Source organism: Nanorana parkeri, unplaced genomic scaffold (genome assembly GCF_000935625.1).
Source record: "Nanorana parkeri isolate BGI_ZX_2015 unplaced genomic scaffold, ASM93562v1 scaffold984, whole genome shotgun sequence".
Taxonomy (NCBI): Eukaryota; Metazoa; Chordata; class Amphibia; order Anura; family Dicroglossidae; genus Nanorana; species Nanorana parkeri.
The window spans coordinates 217175-238293 of record NW_017307252.1 but is presented as its reverse complement, the minus strand read 5'-3'; the positions used below and the strand labels follow the sequence as shown (position 1 = coordinate 238293).

General features: G+C 42.7%; 1 protein-coding gene across 1 annotated transcript in view; it reads left to right on the top strand.

The window, feature by feature from the left end:
* LOC108795588 (multidrug resistance protein 1A-like) overlaps positions 1-21119 on the top strand; it is a gene marked incomplete at its 5' end in the record, with an annotated part of 37999 nt that overhangs the window by 13258 nt on the left and 3622 nt on the right. Inside the window, 16 exons of the mRNA XM_018566864.1 lie at positions 1389-1499; positions 1582-1707; positions 1930-2133; positions 2304-2474; positions 4444-4605; positions 6277-6297; positions 7422-7568; positions 8318-8419; positions 8949-9026; positions 11224-11307; positions 12035-12238; positions 12820-12920; positions 13889-14029; positions 16106-16262; positions 17164-17361; positions 18216-18422. Of these exons, the coding sequence (XP_018422366.1) occupies positions 1389-1499; positions 1582-1707; positions 1930-2133; positions 2304-2474; positions 4444-4605; positions 6277-6297; positions 7422-7568; positions 8318-8419; positions 8949-9026; positions 11224-11307; positions 12035-12238; positions 12820-12920; positions 13889-14029; positions 16106-16262; positions 17164-17361; positions 18216-18422 (2214 nt within the window). The remainder of the gene's footprint in view (positions 1-1388; positions 1500-1581; positions 1708-1929; positions 2134-2303; positions 2475-4443; positions 4606-6276; positions 6298-7421; positions 7569-8317; positions 8420-8948; positions 9027-11223; positions 11308-12034; positions 12239-12819; positions 12921-13888; positions 14030-16105; positions 16263-17163; positions 17362-18215; positions 18423-21119) is intronic.

The following is a 21119-nucleotide window of genomic DNA, read 5'->3' as shown; positions in this document are numbered from 1 at the left end:
GCACTATACACATGTAGGGACACTTCCATATACAGGGGTGTCCCCATCTAAATTTAGAGGACAGCTAGGCTGTAGTCAGGAGTTTTATCGCCAATGATGTGGGCTGGGGAAGGAGATAAATATTCAGGAAGCCCTTCTAGAAGTGTCTTTTTCCTTCCCATGATATGCCCGGAGAGGATATCAGAGTAGAACGGTCTTTTTCTTTCCCATGATATGCCCAGAGAGGATGTCAGAGTAGAATGGTCTTTTTCCTTCCCATGATTTGCCTGTAGATGATGTCAGAGCAGTTGCCGGCTGAGATAGTATGAGGCCCGCCGGCCGCTGTGAGGAGGGAGCCGCGGAACAAGGAGGCACTGGAGACAGCCCTGCAGGCACATCATGGGGCCTCGGATGGCAGTAAGGGCCCAGCAAACAGAAAACACATAGGAAACAGGTGAAGACTGAAGACCAGCCAGAAGACGTAAGGGTAAAGAATTCATTAAAATTAGGGATGCACAGATACTTTTCGAGTACCAGTGCCGATACTTGGCATTTTCATGAGAACTACCAGGGTTGCAGCGGTTGCAGCTGGGACCCGGCTCTGGCGCTCCACCACTGTACTGAAATAATTAGTCTGTATTGTTGTAGAAAAACTGTCACATGACATGAAACACAAATGTATCAGTACTTGTACTCGCAAAACTGGTATCGGTGCGTCACTTTATTTATATTTATAAAAACAAAATCATACATTAAAACAGAGATGTACAAATCCCAGGAGCTCCGTGTGCTCCTTACAAATGACAGCTGCGTCCTAACTTTTGAATTTTTCTCTAGTCTAGTCTTGGAGCTCAAAAGTATCGGTACTTGAACCTGTACCGAGTACGGTACTTGGTATCTGTGCAACCCTAATTAAAATAATTATTATTTGTAGCCCAATGTTGTATAAAGTACTGTTGCAGCAATGCAGAATGGCACCCTCTATAGAGGACTATGGGAGGAGAGCGCTGTGTTTGTGGGGGGTTTTTTTGGGGGGGGGGGGAATCTTGCACCAGGGCCCTTTGTTCCTTAGGTCCGCCACAGTGTCAGAGAGAAGGATCTTTTTCCTTCCCATGATTTGCCTGTAGATGATGTCAGAGTAGAAGGGTCTTTTTTTCCTCCCAGGGAATGTACAAAGTGTGTACAATGAAGACCTAGCTGGATGGCAGGGGCGGGCAGAGCATCAATCTGGAACTGTTCCTGACATTCAGCAACCTAATGAATGGTTACTTGTGTCACTCCCGGCAGGATTGCTGCCATGTGCCATATGCCTGTGCTGGCTATTCAGAACTCTGAATACACCAAAGTTTCCCTTTACAGGTGGAATTTGCATATCATTCAGTCTGATCCAAAAATATTCTGTCTTTCAGGAACCGAAAATTGACAGTTTTTCTACAGTAGGACATAAACCTGACAAGATAAAAGGAGATATTGAGTTCAGAAATGTGAAATTTTCTTACCCGTCTAGACCCGATGTCCAGGTCAGCAACTGCAATCACTTCACAAACAATCACATGGAAATAATAAACCGTATAGCGCTAATTTCATCTCCATTCCTGGCAGGTTTTGAAAGGTTTGAACTTGAAGATCTCAAGTGGCCAGTCTGTGGCCTTAGTTGGAAGTAGTGGTTGCGGTAAAAGTACCGCAGTCCAGCTCATTCAGCGGTTCTATGATCCAGAGGAAGGCTCGGTAAGTGCAGCTTGAAGTTCCCCATAGTTTTCTGGGCCTCTAAAATCTCATATAAGCTTTAACATGTTAATGTCATGTCCACAGTATGTCCCAATGCAATGTGAGGCAAATGCTAACCCATAGCTGTGTGAATGTACTCAAAGACCGTGCATGATCCGTAACTTTGATAATGCAATAGCAGCATTGCTTAGAACTGTATATATTCCTATAACTGTTTTGTAGATTTCACTTGATGGACAAGATATCCGTAACCTCAACACTAGATATCTACGAGAGCTGATTGGTGTGGTGAGCCAGGAACCGGTTCTCTTTGACACTACAATTGCAGAGAATATCCTCTATGGGCGAGATGACGTCACAATGAAGGAAATTGAACAGGCCACAAAGGAAGCCAATGCCTACAACTTCATCATGGGGTTACCGGATGTGAGTAAAATCTTCTAAATTATAAGAGTTCACCGGGCCCACTTGTAGTTTAAATTGGCCCCTCCCTCCCAGAAGGCCCTCTCTAGCCAAATGGTATGTCCATCCCTTATATTACAAGGTCAGTTTTCACTTTAGGAGACCACTATATTACCTGGTATGTTTATTTCTAGAAATTTGACACTCTGGTGGGGGAGAGAGGAACACAACTGAGCGGAGGTCAGAAGCAGAGGATCGCCATAGCACGGGCGCTGGTCCGCAACCCCAAAATTCTTCTTCTGGATGAGGCCACCTCTGCTCTGGACACAGAGAGTGAAGCCAATGTCCAGACAGCTCTGGATAAGGTATCTATATGGCCATATAAATGTAGAATTAGACATAATGTCAGTTGTAAAAGCTAACTTTCATTGTCACTGTGATTAAAAAAAGGTATTAGTATCATCCATAACAAATAACACGATTTCACTCAGCCCTGTGAATATGAAATTGCTTGCATCACCACCGCCTGCTTTCTGAGCTACAGATCAACATCTGAACAATGTAACATTATCACTGCTTGCTGCAAGCAATGCATGATGGGATATGTATTCTTGAGAAAGGAGGCAGGTAGAAAATTGATGTTTGGACAGTAATTGCAGCCAATCAGCTGCCGACACATTTTGGATATTTTGACAACCACGTTTGCCGGCTGTTCCAATGCAGTAGCCAACAGGGGAGATTTCTCTATATATGCTCTTTACCATAAATGGGTGAATCAAGTTATTTTTCTACATTTTCTTAAAGTGTATGGCCAGCGTTAGGCTTATGCTGCTGCTCTTCCTCTACATTACCTGAAACCAGAGTCATGAGAGTATTTTATAAAGTGGAACTCCAGGCAAACAGCTTAACACAGAAAATAAATGGTAACTGTGATATATGCCAAAATATTTCCCATTCTGTTCAGCCTTTCTTGTGACTCACACACCCATGCCACACTGTAAAGCCAGTGGGTTACACTTCTGTTGCTTCATAGCTACATGCAGTTCCATAGCTTCATGTGTCACCTCCCTACCTCCAAGCTTCTCATTGGACTATGAATGAGCATTGTTACACTAGTGAAATACCCCCCTTGCATTCTCTTGGTAAGCTGTTGTAGCGCTCACCCCCGAAGGAGCCGCTGTGTATGAATTGAGGTTCTCCTACCTGTTTGCTCCAGCCACCGGCCCTCTTGGATCAACAACAGCACACCGACACTCACAGACAGAATGGACGCCAGTCTTAGGGTCTTGTTTGTAGATTTATTTGCAAGGATTAACAGGAGAGAGGTTTTAGGATCTGTAGGATGCCCTGGTGAATTCTTCAGAGGACTGCTTCCTATCCTAGCAACCGCTAAGGCCCATAGCAACGAGATCTGGTCAGAGGGATCAAAGGTTTCTTTACCAATACTGCAAACAGCCAGGATGGTCCAGTAACTTATATGAAAAAGGGTAGCTATCTCTGGACTCAGATAAGGACCTCTGGCTTCTTCTAGAACAGACACCTGGAATAGGGTAAGGGATCTCTCTTGGGGGTCCCAGATGGACGCTCTCACCAGCTCCTCTGCGGTACCCCTTAACAAGAAGACTCCACCTCCGGCCCAGCTTCCATCAGGTCTTTCTCAGAAGTATCTGGAATCTATGTGCCCTCAGCACCTGCCACTTGCCAAGGAGCACTCCAGATTAGTAGTAGTATCCTCTTAGAACAACACGTGTATGGGGCCCAAGCAAAGTACCTATGGTGTCCCAGGCTTCTAGGCCCCTCAGCACCTGCCATGTGCTGAGGCCCAGGCCAGTCACTTGAATCACATTAGCCTCCTAGGGAGAGGCCCCAGGGGGGGAAAGAGACCTCTGCACAGTGTCCCCAGACCTTTTATTACCTGCCCTCAGCCATACCTCTGAGTCATCCTACTCAGGGATTGGTCAGGGTCAAGTGCATAGTCATAGTTTGAGGATGGATCCTCCCTCACTGTATTTAAAGGCCTAAGGCCGGCCCTGAGGGCGCTACACTGTCTAAACACTCCCACGCCTACACTAATATCTTATTTCCACTGTGCCCAGCCCAATTCATTTCTATGGGTGATCTGAAAACCTGAATGCTTGGATGCAACAATGCACACAGGTCACCCATAGGAATGGAAAGGAGCCATTGTCTGTCTGCATAAGCAGTAAAAAGAGGACCCAGTACAAACGTTTTCTCTGCAAAGGCTTTGCAGCTCTGGGAACATTGGTCCTTTAACTATATTTAAATGCTGCCAGTATACCTGCCTAAAATCTGAATTTCTACTTCTCTACACAGGCCAGAACAGGCCGGACTACCATTATAATCGCACATCGCTTATCCACAATCAGAAATGTGGACAGTATTGCTGGATTCGACAATGGCGTCATCACAGAGCAGGGAAGTCACAGCGAGCTCATGAAAAGAGAAGGAATCTACTATAAACTTGTCAGCATGCAGGTAAATATCTGTTGAATTCTTTCATTAGGAGGATGTACTTAAATTCACCAGTAAATCTCGGTAATCTGTAGTTTAACATCCCAATAATAAACAGCGTCTCCATAGCAATGAATGGGATTTTGTCTGTGCATGCACAGAAAAGCTCTTCTGTTCTCGACTGGCCAAAACAGTCCTTAGACTGTCAGAGCCCAGGGAAGATTGGTGTGGAAAGTGTTTGATTGTACCAGCACTGATGACTTTCTTCTGGGTTTGGATGGGCTTTGGTTCAGACCGACCCCTAGCTTATCTTTACTCAGCAATAAAGGCACAGACAGCAATTTAGACCCAACACACGTTCTACTATATCAAAAACTTGAAGAACTAAACGAACAAAAATATTTAGTTACAAAATGTTTGATTGTTTTATTTATATACATACATTGGGAACATTTATAGTTAGGGCGCTTCTAAGACACTTTTGTTTTTGATTGAAAATTCTCAGTTTTTAAGCTTTTATTGTAAGTAAGCCCTCCTATCCCTTAAAAAGTGTGTCGGTGCACAATAAAGCATATAATAAAAATATATATAAAAAAATAGTGTATCTCTTAAATACATACACATTTCCCCATGTTTTATCTTATTAAAGTGGACCTTTCACCCCAGTGACAAGGTCTGCTTATTAAAGGTGCCCCTTCCCTAAAATGCTGGAGGATAAAAAGGTTCCTATATGCAGTGTTCAAGGAAGGGGGCCACACAGAATAAGCAGACCCTGCCTAAATTGCATGGTCTACTTGAAGACCCTGCAAGTGCAGAAAAAGCACCTAAACCCTGTTGTGGGCTGACAACACACAGCATTTTTGTGAACTGAGCGGTGTCAGCCCTGTCCTGTGTCTTTTGCTAAACTACTCATCCACTCTCCGATCTCTACAACATAAAGGCTAATCATCGTGTAGTCCATGATAACAACTAGAAGAGATAAAGTAGACTCTTTGAGATAAGACGGGAAATGTGTAGAGGACACCGGACAACTCTGCATTTCTAATAAGCTCAACAGGTATTTTTGTTGGGGGGGTGGCTATATCAAACAAATATAACAAAATGCTTCCCCTTGCACAATAATCAGACTAAAAGTGAACAAATAGGATAATTAATTTTCAGGGTTTACATACACTTTAATTTAAATGGCACTTAAAGGTGTTGCTCGTTCCTATTCCAGATTGTTGCAAAGCACAGGCACAATCAATACATGTACAACGTAATTCTGCTTTCCCACGCTCTGTTTGATTCTCAGTCTGTAGAAGCGGCAGATGATGACGATGAGAATGGAAATGATGAAGATACACCAGGCCTAAAGGATAAACTGGTCAGGAGATTGTCCAGCAGGAAAAACATGGAGAGAACCTCAGAACAACAAGACACACAGAACACAAAGAATATAGCTAATAGTAGTTAATCACAATTTACTGGATTTGTTCTGTAATGTTGAAGATGTTTCACCGCTTATCAAGTAGCTCCAAGCTTGCACCCGTAATGGACTACAATCTCACGGTTAGTTTACTAAGATGTGTTGAGATTGTAATCCATCACGGGAGCAGTGGCTACTTTACAACACGCACAGGGACCATGGGGAACAAAAGTAGCCACCCTCCAGAAGGAAGGACAGTGTCAGCACCAATTCAGAGATGATTCGAGGATCTACAGCCGAGTGATAAACAAATAAGATAAAACATTTTTTTTATAGTTAAGGTACCTGAATTAATTTTTAAGATTTAACTCTTGAGTTTAGTGTCACTTTAAGAACACTTTTGCCTGGAGTTCTTCTTTAATCCAATCTCCATGTTGTCTAGTAATGTGTCAAGGCAAATGTTGATTGTCCAAGTACATGGTGGGATATGTGAAAGGTTTTGAAAACATCCTGGTTTAATTACATAATCGAATCCTAAGGTGCCATGAAGTCTGGGACAGCTAGAAGTAGTTAGCCACTACTAGCTATTCCATGACCTGGGTAAATGAGAACCTTCACAGACAAATCTGAGGCATATACTAGTAGCTTGAGTCATGAGTAAAAATGTAACAACAGCCTCTTTTTGCCCTTTTTTTCTGAACTACCTTATTTATTTATTTTTAAATCATGCAAAGTGCAGAAGTGTGCAGGAACCCATAGCAGACCTGTCTAAAAGCACTAGCTAAGAAGTGTTATTGGCCATAAGTCGTCTCTGTTTTGTTTCATTACAAAGGCGTCAGAGGTGGCAAAACTGATCCTCAAAAGAAAAAGTACAGTGAGTGAGCTTGTTACTCTAGAACAGGAAGTGTGTTATGGGCAGGATCATTGGTTGAAAATAAAGGAAAAAACAAAATGACTGCAGACACCCCATCTAAGGACTGCAACTCAACTGCATTGTATGAGATGTTTGTTGGGTGGGTTTGGGATAAAGGGGTAAACATGACTGATGATTGGGGGAAATGTGCCTGGGACAGAACCCCTGATTGGCTAGCATTGCCTGAACTCTGCTCCTTCTCACCTAATATCACGTGATGAATGATGCAGCATTTGGTCATGTTGCTGTCTACTATGGGACCCCAGATCAATGGGTTCTGCTCGACAGGCAACAATTACAGGGTAGGAGGGTTTTCTTTAGTCCTAAAACAATTCCAGTTCTAGGTTGACAATGCTTCTAATCCATAGATACAGAACGGTGAATCAGCACAGACATGAAATGTATTGATGGCAGGATATATTTTAGCCACCTATTGCTATGGGGACAGGATGGTAAAATAAGAAAATTATAAATAATCAAAACAATCCTAATATAATTGCTGTCTTATGTGTTTCACAGAGTGAGGAGCCTCCACCAGTCTCATTCTTCCAGGTCCTGAAGCTAAACAAACCGGAATGGCCATACTTTGTGGTAGGAGTCATCTGTGCAATAATCAATGGTGGCACACGGCCCGCATTCTCTATTATATTCTCCAGGATTATCGGGGTATGTTAGCTATGTATTAAGCTGTTTTCCTCCACCCTGTTCTATTTTTCAGTTCTTGGGTATTGGAAGAGTTGTGTCAAGCTACAAAACTAGTTTTATATATTTCATCTGACAGCGAGTGTTGTTATCATGCCAGATGTGAAGGGGAAGTACAAAAGTACAAAAAAAAAAGATGTGTCTTTCGACTTTTATGTAGTATTGATTTACACGATAGTTGAGCCAAACACAGTAAGATCTGACAGCAAGAACTCGATTAGAATATTCTAGCTAATGTGGAGACTGGTGGGCTTAGTCAGCCCCGTCTTCTGAAAGGTCTGGTCCCTGTCTTCCTAAAAGTCTTGGATACTCAAACAGTAAGATCTCACTAATATCATTTTTGATTGTCCCTGTCTTCCTGGTAGTTTTGGAGGTTACTGTCCACATTCTTGTGTTCCATCTCCTTCTGTTACATTGTCAATAACGGAAGATAAATAAAATACTCAGAAGGAACGCTGGGGTCCCCTCATAATGGGCTCAGCATGTGTGCAGACTCGTGGAACTCGCAGAGATCTCTAGACTCCCTGAGAGATATAAGGCTTAACCCTCCAGCAATGTCCTCCAGAAATGTCAATTTTGGGTGGACTGACCCTATAACAATCTACACAAAGAAATGTTTTATATTTTAGCTACAGACCACTTTAAAGTTGAATTTATTTCCATGTTTTGGCTGGAGCTCAATTTAATATGTGATATCAATCATCAATTCTCAGGTATTTGCAGGCCAGGCAGATGAGATTAGATCGAAAAGCAACTTCTTCTCGTTAATGTTTGTGGCACTTGGAGGAATCTCCTTCGTGACCTTTTTCCTTCAGGCAAGTATATGGGTTCGGTATTCACCCATTGTTATTACTTTATGCCATTTTTCTTATCATATTCTAATTATCAGTCATTCTCTATTCTCGCTAATGATATGCAAGAACAGAAAGTCACCCTCAGACAACTTTATAGTAGAAACTCTTAAAGCCCAGTTGAAGTTGGACAGTCCTCTAGGAATGAGTGTTAAGATTTGTGACTGATGTTTAAATTGAAAATTATTTAAATATCTTTATCTCTCATTGAAATGCAGCTTCCTGCCCTCCCACCCCAGTGCTCTGTGCTTACATAGCTGAGTAATAGACTTGTACTGCAGAGGGTGGTGTGTCTCACCAGATCTTTCACATTACGCTGTGCACAGTGTCTTACCCCGGTGCTTATTGACCTGCACAGCCATGTATAGACACCCTGATCAACTTTTCTAACAAGAAATAAAGAAAATATATACAAAGCATCTATACATTTCCTTTAAAATTACTGTTACACGTATATATTCTGTGACATTTTTCTTTTTTCTTTTTTATTCAGGGATTTACTTTTGGAAAAGCAGGAGAGATTCTTACAAAGAGACTGAGACTTCTAACGTTCAAAGCGATGCTGAGACAGGTTAGCCACTGCCCACTGACATGTATATACTGAATGCAGAGCTCTGCTCTGTTTTGTGATGTGACACAGCCTGAAAATTAAACTATAATCTTTATCTATCAGTGCATAGTACAGATAAGGCAGTGAAGATATTGTCGGTGCAAAGAGGCCTCAAATAATGGGGGCAATTCAGACCAATATCCGGACAACCCTTGAACAAGTACAAGGGAAGCCATTTTCAGCCAGGGTTACCTGGTACTCTAGGGTTCCTCAGGTTGCTAGGGGTTCCTTAAGCTGTGGCTGATTAACTGCTCATCTGATGGTGCTTACATAGTTCCAGTTCTTGCAGAGCAAGTGGAAGGCACCAATTATATTTTTGATATCTGTAAGGGTGGCATTCTGACCACCACAATAAAGGTGGGCAGTCTTCCCTGACCACCAATGTAAACACTTTCCTATAAAAAAAGAAGCTTCTTTAAATGTCATATATGTAGGCCGTCCGCAGCCTCTCTCAAGCTTTTCGGAAAAACTCCTAGAGTGAACGCACTTAGATGACAGGACACTCCATACATTGGGCACATCCCCTCAACACTGCAGGAATGAGCCTTCAGCCTCATTCAAATCCCTACACAAATGAAGTTTGCTCTATCTCTCTGCCTCTGTTGCACAATGCTGAGCTCAGACACTACTGTGACAGATAAGCCGGTTATACACACTTACCGTATATACTCAAGTATAAGCCGACCCGAATATAAGCCGAGGTACCTAATTTTACCACAAAGAACTGGGAAAAAATATTGACTCGAGTATAAGCCTAGGGTGGGAAATGAGGCAGCTACTGGTAAATGTACAAAATGAAGATAGATACCAATAAAATTACGGAGCAGCAGTGACGCGACGCTCAGCGAGGTAAGTAAGAAGAAAAAAAAAAACATAGCAAAGTTCTCGAGACGCTGACTCGAGTATAAGCCGAGGGGGGCATTTTTCAGCACAAAAAATGTGCTGAAAAACTCGGCTTATACTCGAGTATATACGGTATATGTTCTTTGTTCAACCTGCGGGCTGAATGAAGAAAATATAACAGATTCCTCCATTAACGCTTACAAACTGTTTGCATTGTATGCTGACAGTGGCCCGCTCCATTTGGCTAGAAATTCTCCAACCGGCTCCTTAGATCAGCTGATCAAGGGATGCTGAGTGGAAGGGTGCCAACAGTACCATGTACACCTGGTCAGGGAGGGTTACTCACATTGGGAGTTTTTCAGACAGGCTTGGGAGAAGCCATGCGTGGCTTACAGGTGCATTATTTAAATAAAGATCCTTTTTTCAAACATGAAAAGTGATTTTTTAATCTACTGGGGACAGTTATTTGCATGGTAACTTTTATAGGAAAGGTGGTGTAACCCTTTCAATAAAAAAAAGTAAATACCTGCCAAACATCTCGTGACCTGATAACTTTCTATGCTGTCTGCTTGTGCTTACTGTTTTCAGTTAGTATTGTTTTCAGCTCTTTCTTTGGACTGCAGAACATCTACTCCCTATTTTATGGAGAAGGAGAGAGGGTTGGAGGGTTTTCTTTAGTCCTAAAACACTTCCAGTTCTAGGTTTACAATGCTGTTAATCCATTGATACAGTACAGTGAATCAGCACTGACATGAAATGTGTTGATGGCAGGATCACCAGGTAAAAATAAATAATAATAAAGAGCCTGAAAAAAGAAAACTCATGCAGCTACCACATCTAATCTACATATATTTAATTTTTGTTCTTGTGTTTAGATACCTTTTAACATATAAGTGCACATTCAGAACACACTAACTCCTTTATTGTATCCGGGTAAACAAAGCAGTATATGAAATATAACCATTTCCCCTTTCTGCTGCTCTGGGAGTTGGATGACTGGAGTGACATAGAATAGGCACCTCTAAAAGTAGCTGGAGAGTTCTGGATCCATGGATCATTAGTCATTGCTGCGGAATTGTCAGGTCAAGGTATTCCTTTTGGTTTGATAGGTTTGGTGGTGTGTTCAGGTGAAGGGATAGTTCATACTGCCTTTCAGGTGCAATAATTTGCATTTTTTTTTAAAGTGCACTTATTCTTTAACTAGGATTGGGCTAGGAAGAGAGAAGAGACAGATGACACGGCAAAATTCCAAATCTGTTCTTTTGCTCATTGACATCTGGCTAATTCCTGTCTTTTGTGCTTTTTTTTCTTAAAGGAAATTGGATGGTTTGACGACTCCAAAAACAGCACTGGTGCTTTAACCACAAGACTGGCTTCTGATGCTTCAAAGGTTCAAGGAGTAAGTGAACTAATACCTTTCTTGTTCTGGTTCTTGTTTTGCCCTATGAACAAGTCAGATAATTCTAATCAACCAGTCATGAAAAAGGCATTTATAGGAATCTGAATCTCCCCATAGGTGTGTGTTGTTATACAGCCCAATGTGAAGCTGTAAAGCCTGGTTCCCACTACGTGTATTGTCACTGCTGAATAAGCCTGTAGCTGGAAAAAGTACATGAGCTTCTTTTTGGCAGATTACAGGCTTGTTCATACCTAATCCAGTGCGTTCCAGCATGGATTTCCCTCATTTACATCAATGTGTCACAATCTGCTCTTACAAATGTGCGACTTAATACAAGCGTGTAAAACTGTTCAGCGAAAAATGCACGTTTCTAAGTGTGAAAGCGCTGTTGCCTAGGTGTGAATCAGGCCTAAAGCCCCAATGGAGGATAACATTTGTTCAGGGTTAATAACTGACACTGTCCAGGGTGCTGGAGAACAGTAAAACCTTCAATTACTGTCAAAAAAAAAAAGCTCTTAGGTTTCCTTTCAGAACTCTAACAGCTCATTGCTTAGGATTTTTTGGGAGGGGCTCTGGTTCTGGTAAGGTGTAGTAAAGATAACAGCATGCACCTTATGGTTTCTGTTATACTGCATGCCTGCTACTCTGCCTATTCTGAGCACTGAAATAAATAATTCTCTTTACTGGTACTACTGGAAGGGACAGTAATCTGTTTTGTGTCTTGCAGGCTACAGGGGCCAGACTGGCAACACTCTGTCAGAACATTGCAAACATGGGCACTGCTCTCATCATATCTTTCATATACGGGTGGCAGCTGACTCTTCTCCTACTGGTCATTATACCAATCTTGGTAATTTCTTCCATCATCAGGATGAAGATGTTCGCTGGGCATGCCAAAAAAGACAAAGCAGATTTAGAAATGGCAGGAAAAGTGAGTACAATGCATTGTAGTTCCATGTTCAGAATGTAAAAGTGTTGCATGTGTGCACCAGATGCAGTGGATAGAGCAGGAGAGCTAGAGCTGCTTGCCGACTCCCTCTACCTGTCATCCCCGGCAGCTGAGGAAGGATTGGAGCTTTCTATGCCTATGCCCAGGTTCTACCTATGTAGTGTGTTTACTGCTTGAGCAGAGAGAGGCATGTAAGCTGTCTGCAGGTCCAATCTGGTGTGGATATACCCTTTCTATCGGTTCTGCTGACCATCATCAAAAAAAGTGATGGGATATTGCTAAATGTTAACACTTGTCACCGGAACACGAATAGAAGGTTAACCTTCCAATGGGGACAACTGAGACCGGATTTCCTCTCTCATAGGACACATTTCCCCCGCACTTCCTGTCTCCAGGAGAGGAAGTGAAAGGAAATCTATAAATCTATATCTATAAAATAAAATTGGCAGGTGTTATAACCTTTCCCTTCTCTATACAAAGCTAATAAAATGTTTTGGCTTTAGATATATCTAATGACGAAAACCAAATAATTAAACTTTATGCCAAATTCCTTTTTATCTAAGGTTGCCCTTGATGCCATTGAAAACATTCGGACAGTTGTATCTTTAACCCGAGAGCAGAAATTTGAAATCCTGTTTAAAGAAAAGCTGGAAGGTCCTTACAGGTTAGAAAATAAGTTTTTTTGTTTTCCTTTAAAACAACACATTAAAAGTGAATACGAGCCAAATCTATTTTTAGTACGTTTGTATCACTGTATACATTTTTTGTGAATCCGTTGCAAATTTTTTTACCTGCAAAATTTTGCCAGGAGCAGCTCCCTTGTTGTAGGCTGACAACACTAAAGCTGGCCATACATTAGTAGATTTTGTTCGTTCAGCTTGCAGGCTGCAACTGACTGGCTGTATTCACTGTTTGCCTGAAAATTTCCAGCGGGCTCCTTCGAATTTCAGATCGAAGGATGTTAGGTGGGAGGTTGCTGATGGGGCCCCCCATGGAGGAAATGTTGGTCCCGTTCATCGAGAACTACATTTTGCTCCATTTGTGGCCAGCTTTAGCCTCTGCCTCACAAATCACAGTAGTGTTGCAGCACCTGTGTGAGCAACTTCATTAAGCCATTGGGCTGCCAACCAGATCTGTCATATATGGTGGCCAATTAAAGAGCAAACACTGCAGAATGACAACACTGTGTCCCCTTTCATTGGTAATCAGTAGATAAGTTCCCCCTGACTTTGAAGGTCATTGCACTGACCACCTTTAGCTCGGTGGTCAGTGGAAGAAGGACTCCCTTCTATTTGCCTAAGAGAGAAGAGGTTCCACTGGTCTCAGTGCCCAAACTATGCAGGACTATCAGGCCAGTGGTCAACCTGCCATTGCTCAAGAAACATCTAGCAACATCAAGGGCACCCTGGTTGATAAAGTTTATCCCCTAAGGCCAGGCCGAGTGGCAGGCAGAAGAAGGGCCACAAAAAGTGCAGGACCTGCAACCAATACTCCTAAATTAGTTAACTGCTGTTCATGTTGGGGGGAGGTGGCACACTTTGGCCATGTCGCCTTGGGTGCTAAAGATCCCAGTATTGCTTGGCCACCACAAACACTTAGCATAACTATGATTTTAATTGCTCTGTGTTTCAGGAATTCTGTCAAGAACGCACATATGCAAGGCTTCTCCTACGGCCTATCTCAGGCTATCATGTTCTTTGCGTATGCTTGTAGTTTCAGGTTTGGTGCCTATTTGGTGGAGGAAGGATACATGACCTTTGACAATGTGTTTCTGTAAGTATTTTCCCTTAATATAAATGTATCTACTACAATCCAGAAAAATGTTGAACTCTAAGCATACAGTTAAGGAAAAGGCATGCGCTATCCATTTATAAACAGAAAGAATTGTATGAGAAAGCATGTAAAGTAAATCAAATCAGTTTTAAGCTTGTTAATACTACAATTTCTTTTATCTGTATGCTTTGTATGCTTCATTTTCAATGTATCCATATCTGTTCTTATTTTTCAATTACATGTGCTTACTACATTTTACTTGACAACTTTCTATGATCTCTGTTTGGAAGCTAAACACCAGACAGATATAAAATACACATATTAAAGCAACTATTTCATTTTAAAGTGTTAGCAGCATAAGAACCTGAATGTAAATTGGTATGAGTCTCTAGCAATGTTCTGCAGAGCTTAGATTGGGAGAGGGAGAAGCAGCAAGGAACATGCTAATATGAGGGGAGCAGAGTGACAGAATGTGAGCTCATCATTCTGCTGCTATTATTTTTACTGTCCAGTCACAGACTGGAGGAGGGGCAAGACCTGTAAGTGTTATATCACTGCAGCAGAGAAATATCAGGTCTCCTGCCTTGGCAGCATGAGCTATGAGGTGTGCAGGGCCGGATTTGCTCTCCCTGCCACCCCAAGGCCAGGTTTCGCAATGTGCCCCCCCCCCGCCAACCCGCCCCCCCCCCCCAATCAACGGAGAATGGAACCAGATGGCAGGGGCGGCAGGGTTAGTTCTAATTTTTTTTCTTTATTTTTTCTTACTTTTTTATTTTTATTTATGTTTTGCATTTTTAGCTTGTTTTATTTTTTTTTATAATTTTCTATCTTATTGTTGATTTATTTTTCATTATTATTTTTAATATTATTCTTATTTTTTACTTTTTGATCACTTTTTTTATTTTTTAAAATGAATTATTATTTCTGATTTTTAAAATTATTTATTTATTTTTTTATCAATTTTTTTTCACTTTATTGCTACCACACAGGAGAAAACAATCCCCTGTGTGATAACAATTGGAGGTGACAGGTTCTCTTTATTGACCCTGTCACCTCCAATACAGGAGCCCCAGCACAGTACTGTGCTGGAAATCCTGTGACAGGTGAGAGGGGAAGAGCACAGCTCTCCCCTCTCACTGTGTACACAGAGCAGCAGGGTTAGTTTTAACCCTGCCGCTCTGCTCACTGCATCGGCAGCAGGGACAGGAAAGAGATTCAGCGGCCAGGGGGAGGAAGGAGTCCTGAAGACCCGAAGGTAGGTGCAGGGGAGGGGACTGCACACATATTACAAGTGATCGCGGCGACATCGCCGCAATCACTTGTAAATGAACGGCCGGATTCCCCACTTACCGCCCGGGACTACATGTTCCGGGCGTCGGGGGACTCCATGGCGCTGCCGCCCCTCTGCTATGTGCCCCCCGAGGCCGGGCCTCGGAGGCCTTGTGGGGAATCCGGGCCTGGAGGTGTGGCAGAGTTGTGTAAATCTCAGGACTGAAGGGACAGAAATACAAATCCTTTGGTGAGTAGAACAGCTCACATATATTTATTTGATTTGTGTATTTATCTGCTTGCCTGGAGTTTAGATTGATCATGCACATTTAAAACAAGGGCTTAGGGTCCAGTCACACCATATCTAGTGCGTTCTGGCAAGGTTCGAGGCCAGAACGCACTGGATCGCAGAAATCAAACCGGGCCATGTTCTAGGGCAGGAGGGGGCGTGGTGGTGCCATTCATGTCAATGGCACCGGAGACATGCCCCCTGCCCGCAACAGAACGTGAGGTACAGCAATGCCCTGCTTTCCAGTGCAGTGCGATTGGAAATAATAGTGCTTGCAGCATTTTCTCAAATTGCACTGCACCGGAACAGGGGGCGTGCTTGTGGAGCCATTGATATGAATGGCACCACTACGCCCCCTCCCGCCCAAGAACACGGCTTGGCTTGATTTCTGTGATCCAGTGCGTTCCGGCCTCGAACCGTGCCGGAACGCACTGGATATGGTATGACTGGGCCCTTAGAGTAGAAAGCATTGACCATAGGCAGAAATGATGATAAGCTGTTCTTGATGTTTCTTTCAGGGTATTTTCAGCCGTTGTGTTTGGAGCCATGGCTTTAGGTCAAACAAGCTCCTTTGCTCCAGACTATGCTAAAGCTAAAGTGTCAGCGGCTCATATATTCAGCCTCTTGGAGAGACAGCCCCTCATAGACAGCTACAGCACTGCTGGAAACACACCTGTGAGTATATTGACTTCTCAGTCTGGGTAAAATGTCAGCTTCAATCACAGAATCCTTCTTACAGATCCTGGGGATCATGCTAAGTAGATTTTCATCCAAGAGATAGCAGTTCATCATACAAGTGTTGTAAAAAGTTTGGCTTAGTACTGAGATTATATGTAAACCAGCCACTAAAATCCTATATAAATCTTTCAGAAGTTGATGTAATTTCAAAAATAATATGCAATCTTTATTAATGTAGAGCTTTCATTAGAATAACACCTGGCGATCCTGCCATAAAGGTCCTTGTTCAGACAGGTCCTGTTTCAGGGTGACAACGCCCTGCCAATGTCTCCCAATTGCTCTCCTGCATTGTCACCCTGTCACGTGTTTCCAAATGGAATCAGGCTTCATTCGCATATAGCGTTTGCATTTCCTGTTGAAAGACCGCATGGCACGAAAACACTAAAATCTTTACATAGCCATGAATGTGCGGAATCCGCCCCTGAAATCGTGCTTGGACTATTTTATGGGACGCGTGGTTTTGTACCACGCTGTCCCTGCAATAGTCTGAGCAATGCACAATAAATGCATTGTTTCTTATGCTTAGAGCGGTTCCACGCGTATCCGTACAGCTGAACACGTGCGGAAAACCGCTCATGTGTGAATGGAGCCTTAGAGGTGAGGCACTAGACCCAGTGATTATCAGTTTATAGAAAAAAAGTATTCAACAACGCCCAAAATTGTCCGAGGGCTTGTTCAGATGACTGGATTCTTTTGTGGTGCTTCCGTAGTATAATCCCCTTGTGTAGAGAATGATTATGTTGCTTAACTTTGAGAGAATGGTGCCACTAGGACTCAGTTTAAAATTTTTCAGATGGGTTAGTCTCTTATTATTGCTTTTGCGTCTTTTTTATTGCAGTCACAATGCAATGGCAATATCATGTTCAAGGGAATTCACTTTATCTATCCAACCAGACCAGATGTTGTGGTGCTGAAAGGTCTGGACATCACTGCTGAGAAAGGAGAAACTCTGGCATTAGTGGGTAGCAGTGGATGCGGGAAAAGTACCACCATCCAGCTCCTGGAAAGATTCTATGACCCACATTGTGGAGAAGTGGTAATGCATTCCTATATTTGGATACAGTATTTACAAGTGTATTTTTAAAGCAGTTCCATCACTATATGTGTAACAAGTCCTCTAAAAGATCCATGATTCAGGTTTTGACATGGGTAAGTCAGAACATATAAAATGCACCAGCAGACCTCAGAAAATTGATAAATGATAACACCTATTTAAAGAGTATGTCATTTATTCCCAACTAGGAGGGATGGTGAAGTGTTCCTGCACACTGGGATATTTTACCACTTTCACTAAGTTAAGGGAAACTTTCCCTGCCAAGTACAAATTACCTTGCAAAGTGAACAGCAAATCTGCCTTTAGTAAATCAACCCCTTTGCCTCTCCCCGCCGTAGAAGCTAAAGACTGGAATTACATGCTGTTATTACATTTATAATCTACAAAACATCCAGCTCCTTCTCCATCATCATTTCACCTATGTTTTACTCTTTTACATGCAATTTGTTTGCCTCCAAGTTCATTTTCCATTTATCAACAGCCACTGCCAATCAGCCGGTGTCAGGGGTCAACTTGTAAATTGAATATACATTGAAAGGACTTCCACTACATAGCTAAGGTTGTAGGAACACTGTGCAAACATCCTACCTGGACCATTCTACCACCTGAGACACGGCACATACATTAATTCACCGCTGAAAAAATAGAGATGGGGAAACTTTAGCAAAGCTTCCATCTATGACTATAAACTTCCTATAAACCCACTCAACATATCTGCTTTTAAGATTAAGATGGAGAAACAGCGGTGCCTATAAAATGTTATTATGGAGGACATTCTTCTATCTTGTATCATTGTTGGTTATTGTCTGACAGCTAACATTGTGTATCTCTTGCAGTGCATAGATGGTTCTGATGTGAAGGGTATGAGCATTCAGTGGATACGGGCACAGATGGGCATCGTTTCCCAAGAGCCCATGCTGTTTGACCGCAGCATAGCAGAGAACATTGCGTATGGAGACAACAGCCGAACAGTGAGTCAAGAAGAGATTGAGCAAGCAGCCAAGGAGGCCAATATCCAGAGCTTCATCGAGACCCTACCTGATGTAAGTATACAATAACTACATTGTGTTGCCACATTAAGTTCTCTCAGGATAGAGACCGAGGAGAGACAGCCAGGGGAGAGAGCGAGGACAGACAGCCAGAAGGATGAGCGAGGAGAGACAGCCAGGGCAGAGAGCAAGGAAAGAGAGCGAGGAGAGACTGCCAGGATAGAGAGCGAGGAGAGACAGCCAGAGGAGAGAGCAAGGAAAGACAGACAGGGGAGAGAGCAAGGAGAGACAGTCAGGGGAGAGAGCAAGGAGAGACAGCCAGGAGAGAGAGCAAGGAGAGACAGGCAGGGGAGAGTGCCCCTCAAGACTTATCTGCCACCTGTGTTTCAGACAATTCCTTTCTCCCCAAATTCCAGTGTCCCTCCATGTCCCCTGCCTCCTCCATGCACTCAAATTAGAACACCAGGACCCCATGGTAGCCCCTGTCCACCTGACATTGTGACATCTTTTGTCTGGGTTTCAGCTGGCCTGAAACCTGGACACAGCACATACAGAACTCAAAACCCAGACTGTCCGGGTGAATCCCTGACAGATGGTATCCCTATATGGTGGTGACGTAGAGGCATCAGATGGAACCACAGAGGGTGGCAGAAGACCAGGCATCTGACACTTGTGGAAGTGTTGATTGCTGAAGATACTTCAGTGGCTAAAGCTCACTAGGAGGTCAAAAATCAGAGTTACCACCAAGTATTGATCATGTCCACTGTGCTGAAGTTTGATTTGGGACAAAGTTATTTCAAGTGTTTAACCCTAATAATGAACTTCTCTCATTTGCTCCCATTTGGACTGTTAAATGTACCAATGAAAGAGTGTTATTATATCTGGTCAATAGATCCATAAATACATGATAATTCTGCCAGAAATCTTGTGCGCTGATAACTTCCTGTGCTCTCTGCTCCTGTTGACTGTTATCAGGTAGGAGTGCTCCCAGTTATCTCTTTGGACCATAGAAAACCTCTCCCTGTGTAATGTGGAAGATGATAAGGGGAGGTATTCTGTAGTCTTAGACTTCCTGTCCTAGGGTGATGATACTGCTTCTCCATAGATACGGGAAGGTTAGTGAGCATTGTCACCCTAGGACAGAAAGTGTGTTACTGGCAAGATCACAAGGGACTCTCCGACTGCAAGTGTCAATATACTAAATTTTTGTTCTTGGGTTCAGGTACACTAGGCTTTTTTTAAGAAAGGGTGACAACCTTAGCTGTCATTCATATTTGTACAGCTGTCATAAATGGGAAAGAAAAATACATGGCAATGACACGAACAACCTGCAAAATACAGATAACTTCTTCAAAGTGAAGTCCATGTACACCAGTACAGATAAGAATCACCGATAAGGCCTGCACTGCACAGATAAGACTCACATTCATAAAAAGGAAAAAGCTGATTACTATCTGCTGATCTTTGCAGAGTGCAGCCATGTGTATTCCATTGAAGAAGCAAACCATTCTTTATATATAGACACTATGATGAGCTTAGAAACCTCCTTGCTGTCGCAGTTCTTAAATTCCAACTACCAACTACTTGTCTCACCATTGGTCTCCATTAAATTAATTCTATTTAAAGTAGGGATGTTCAGATACCAAGTACAGTACTCCGTACAAGTACAAGTACAGATACTTTTCCAGCTCCAAGACTAAACTAGAGAAAAATTCAAAAGTTAGGAGGCCGCTGTCATTTGTAAGGAGCACACGGAGCTCCTGGGATTTGTACATCTCTGTTTTAATGTATGATTATTTTTCTATAAATATATATGTGATGCACCGATACCATTTTTTCAAGTATCAACTTATACTTGTACTGATACTTGCCCAAGTACTCACAGATACAAGTACTGACACATTTTTGTTTATTGTCATGTGACAGTTTTTTTAAAACAATACAGACTAATGATTTCAGGACAGTGGTGGAGCGCCAGGGCAAGGTCCCCTCTGCAGCCCTTGTAGTTTTCAAGAAAATGCCAAGTATCGGCACCGGTATCTGAACTGGTAGCTGGACATCCCTAGTTTAAAACCAATGTTTTTATACAATTTACTTATTTATTACAGGTATTTATATAGTGCTGACAATTTTATTCAACGCTTTAGTGCACATTCACATCAGTCCCTGCACTTAAGGAGCGTACAATCTAAGGTCCCTACTGCACACACATACAGGGCGAATTTAAACAGGAGCCAATTAACTTTCCACCAGGAGTGTCCCGACCATCGCGCATGTGCAGCCATCCGATTGATACCTTCCAGCGGCCATCTTGGTGATGGACGCCGGCAGAGAGAGGAGGGGACGCTCACCCGGGGGATGAGGTATGCCACCGGGTCCCCTCCTCTCTCCTGACACTGTCGGGCTCTCGGTCCATGACCGAGTGCCTGGCTTTTTAGAGGGGGTGACACCAAAATGACTGTCAGTCATTTTGGTGTCACTCCTGCAATGGTGTCACCTGGGTGCGGGCCGCACCCCCCGCGTGACGCCACTGCTTTTCACCATGTCTTTGGAGTTTGGCAGGAAAACTGGAGTACCCGGAGGAACCCCACACAAGCACAGGGAATGTGCAAACACCTGAGTATGGGATGGTTAAAACCCCTGTCAAGGTTTTTAAGCAGAGATAAAATCCATATTTATTATTTTAAGCAGAGAAAAAAATCCATATTGCATACTGTTTATGCAGCCTGACTATATCACAGTAATAATATA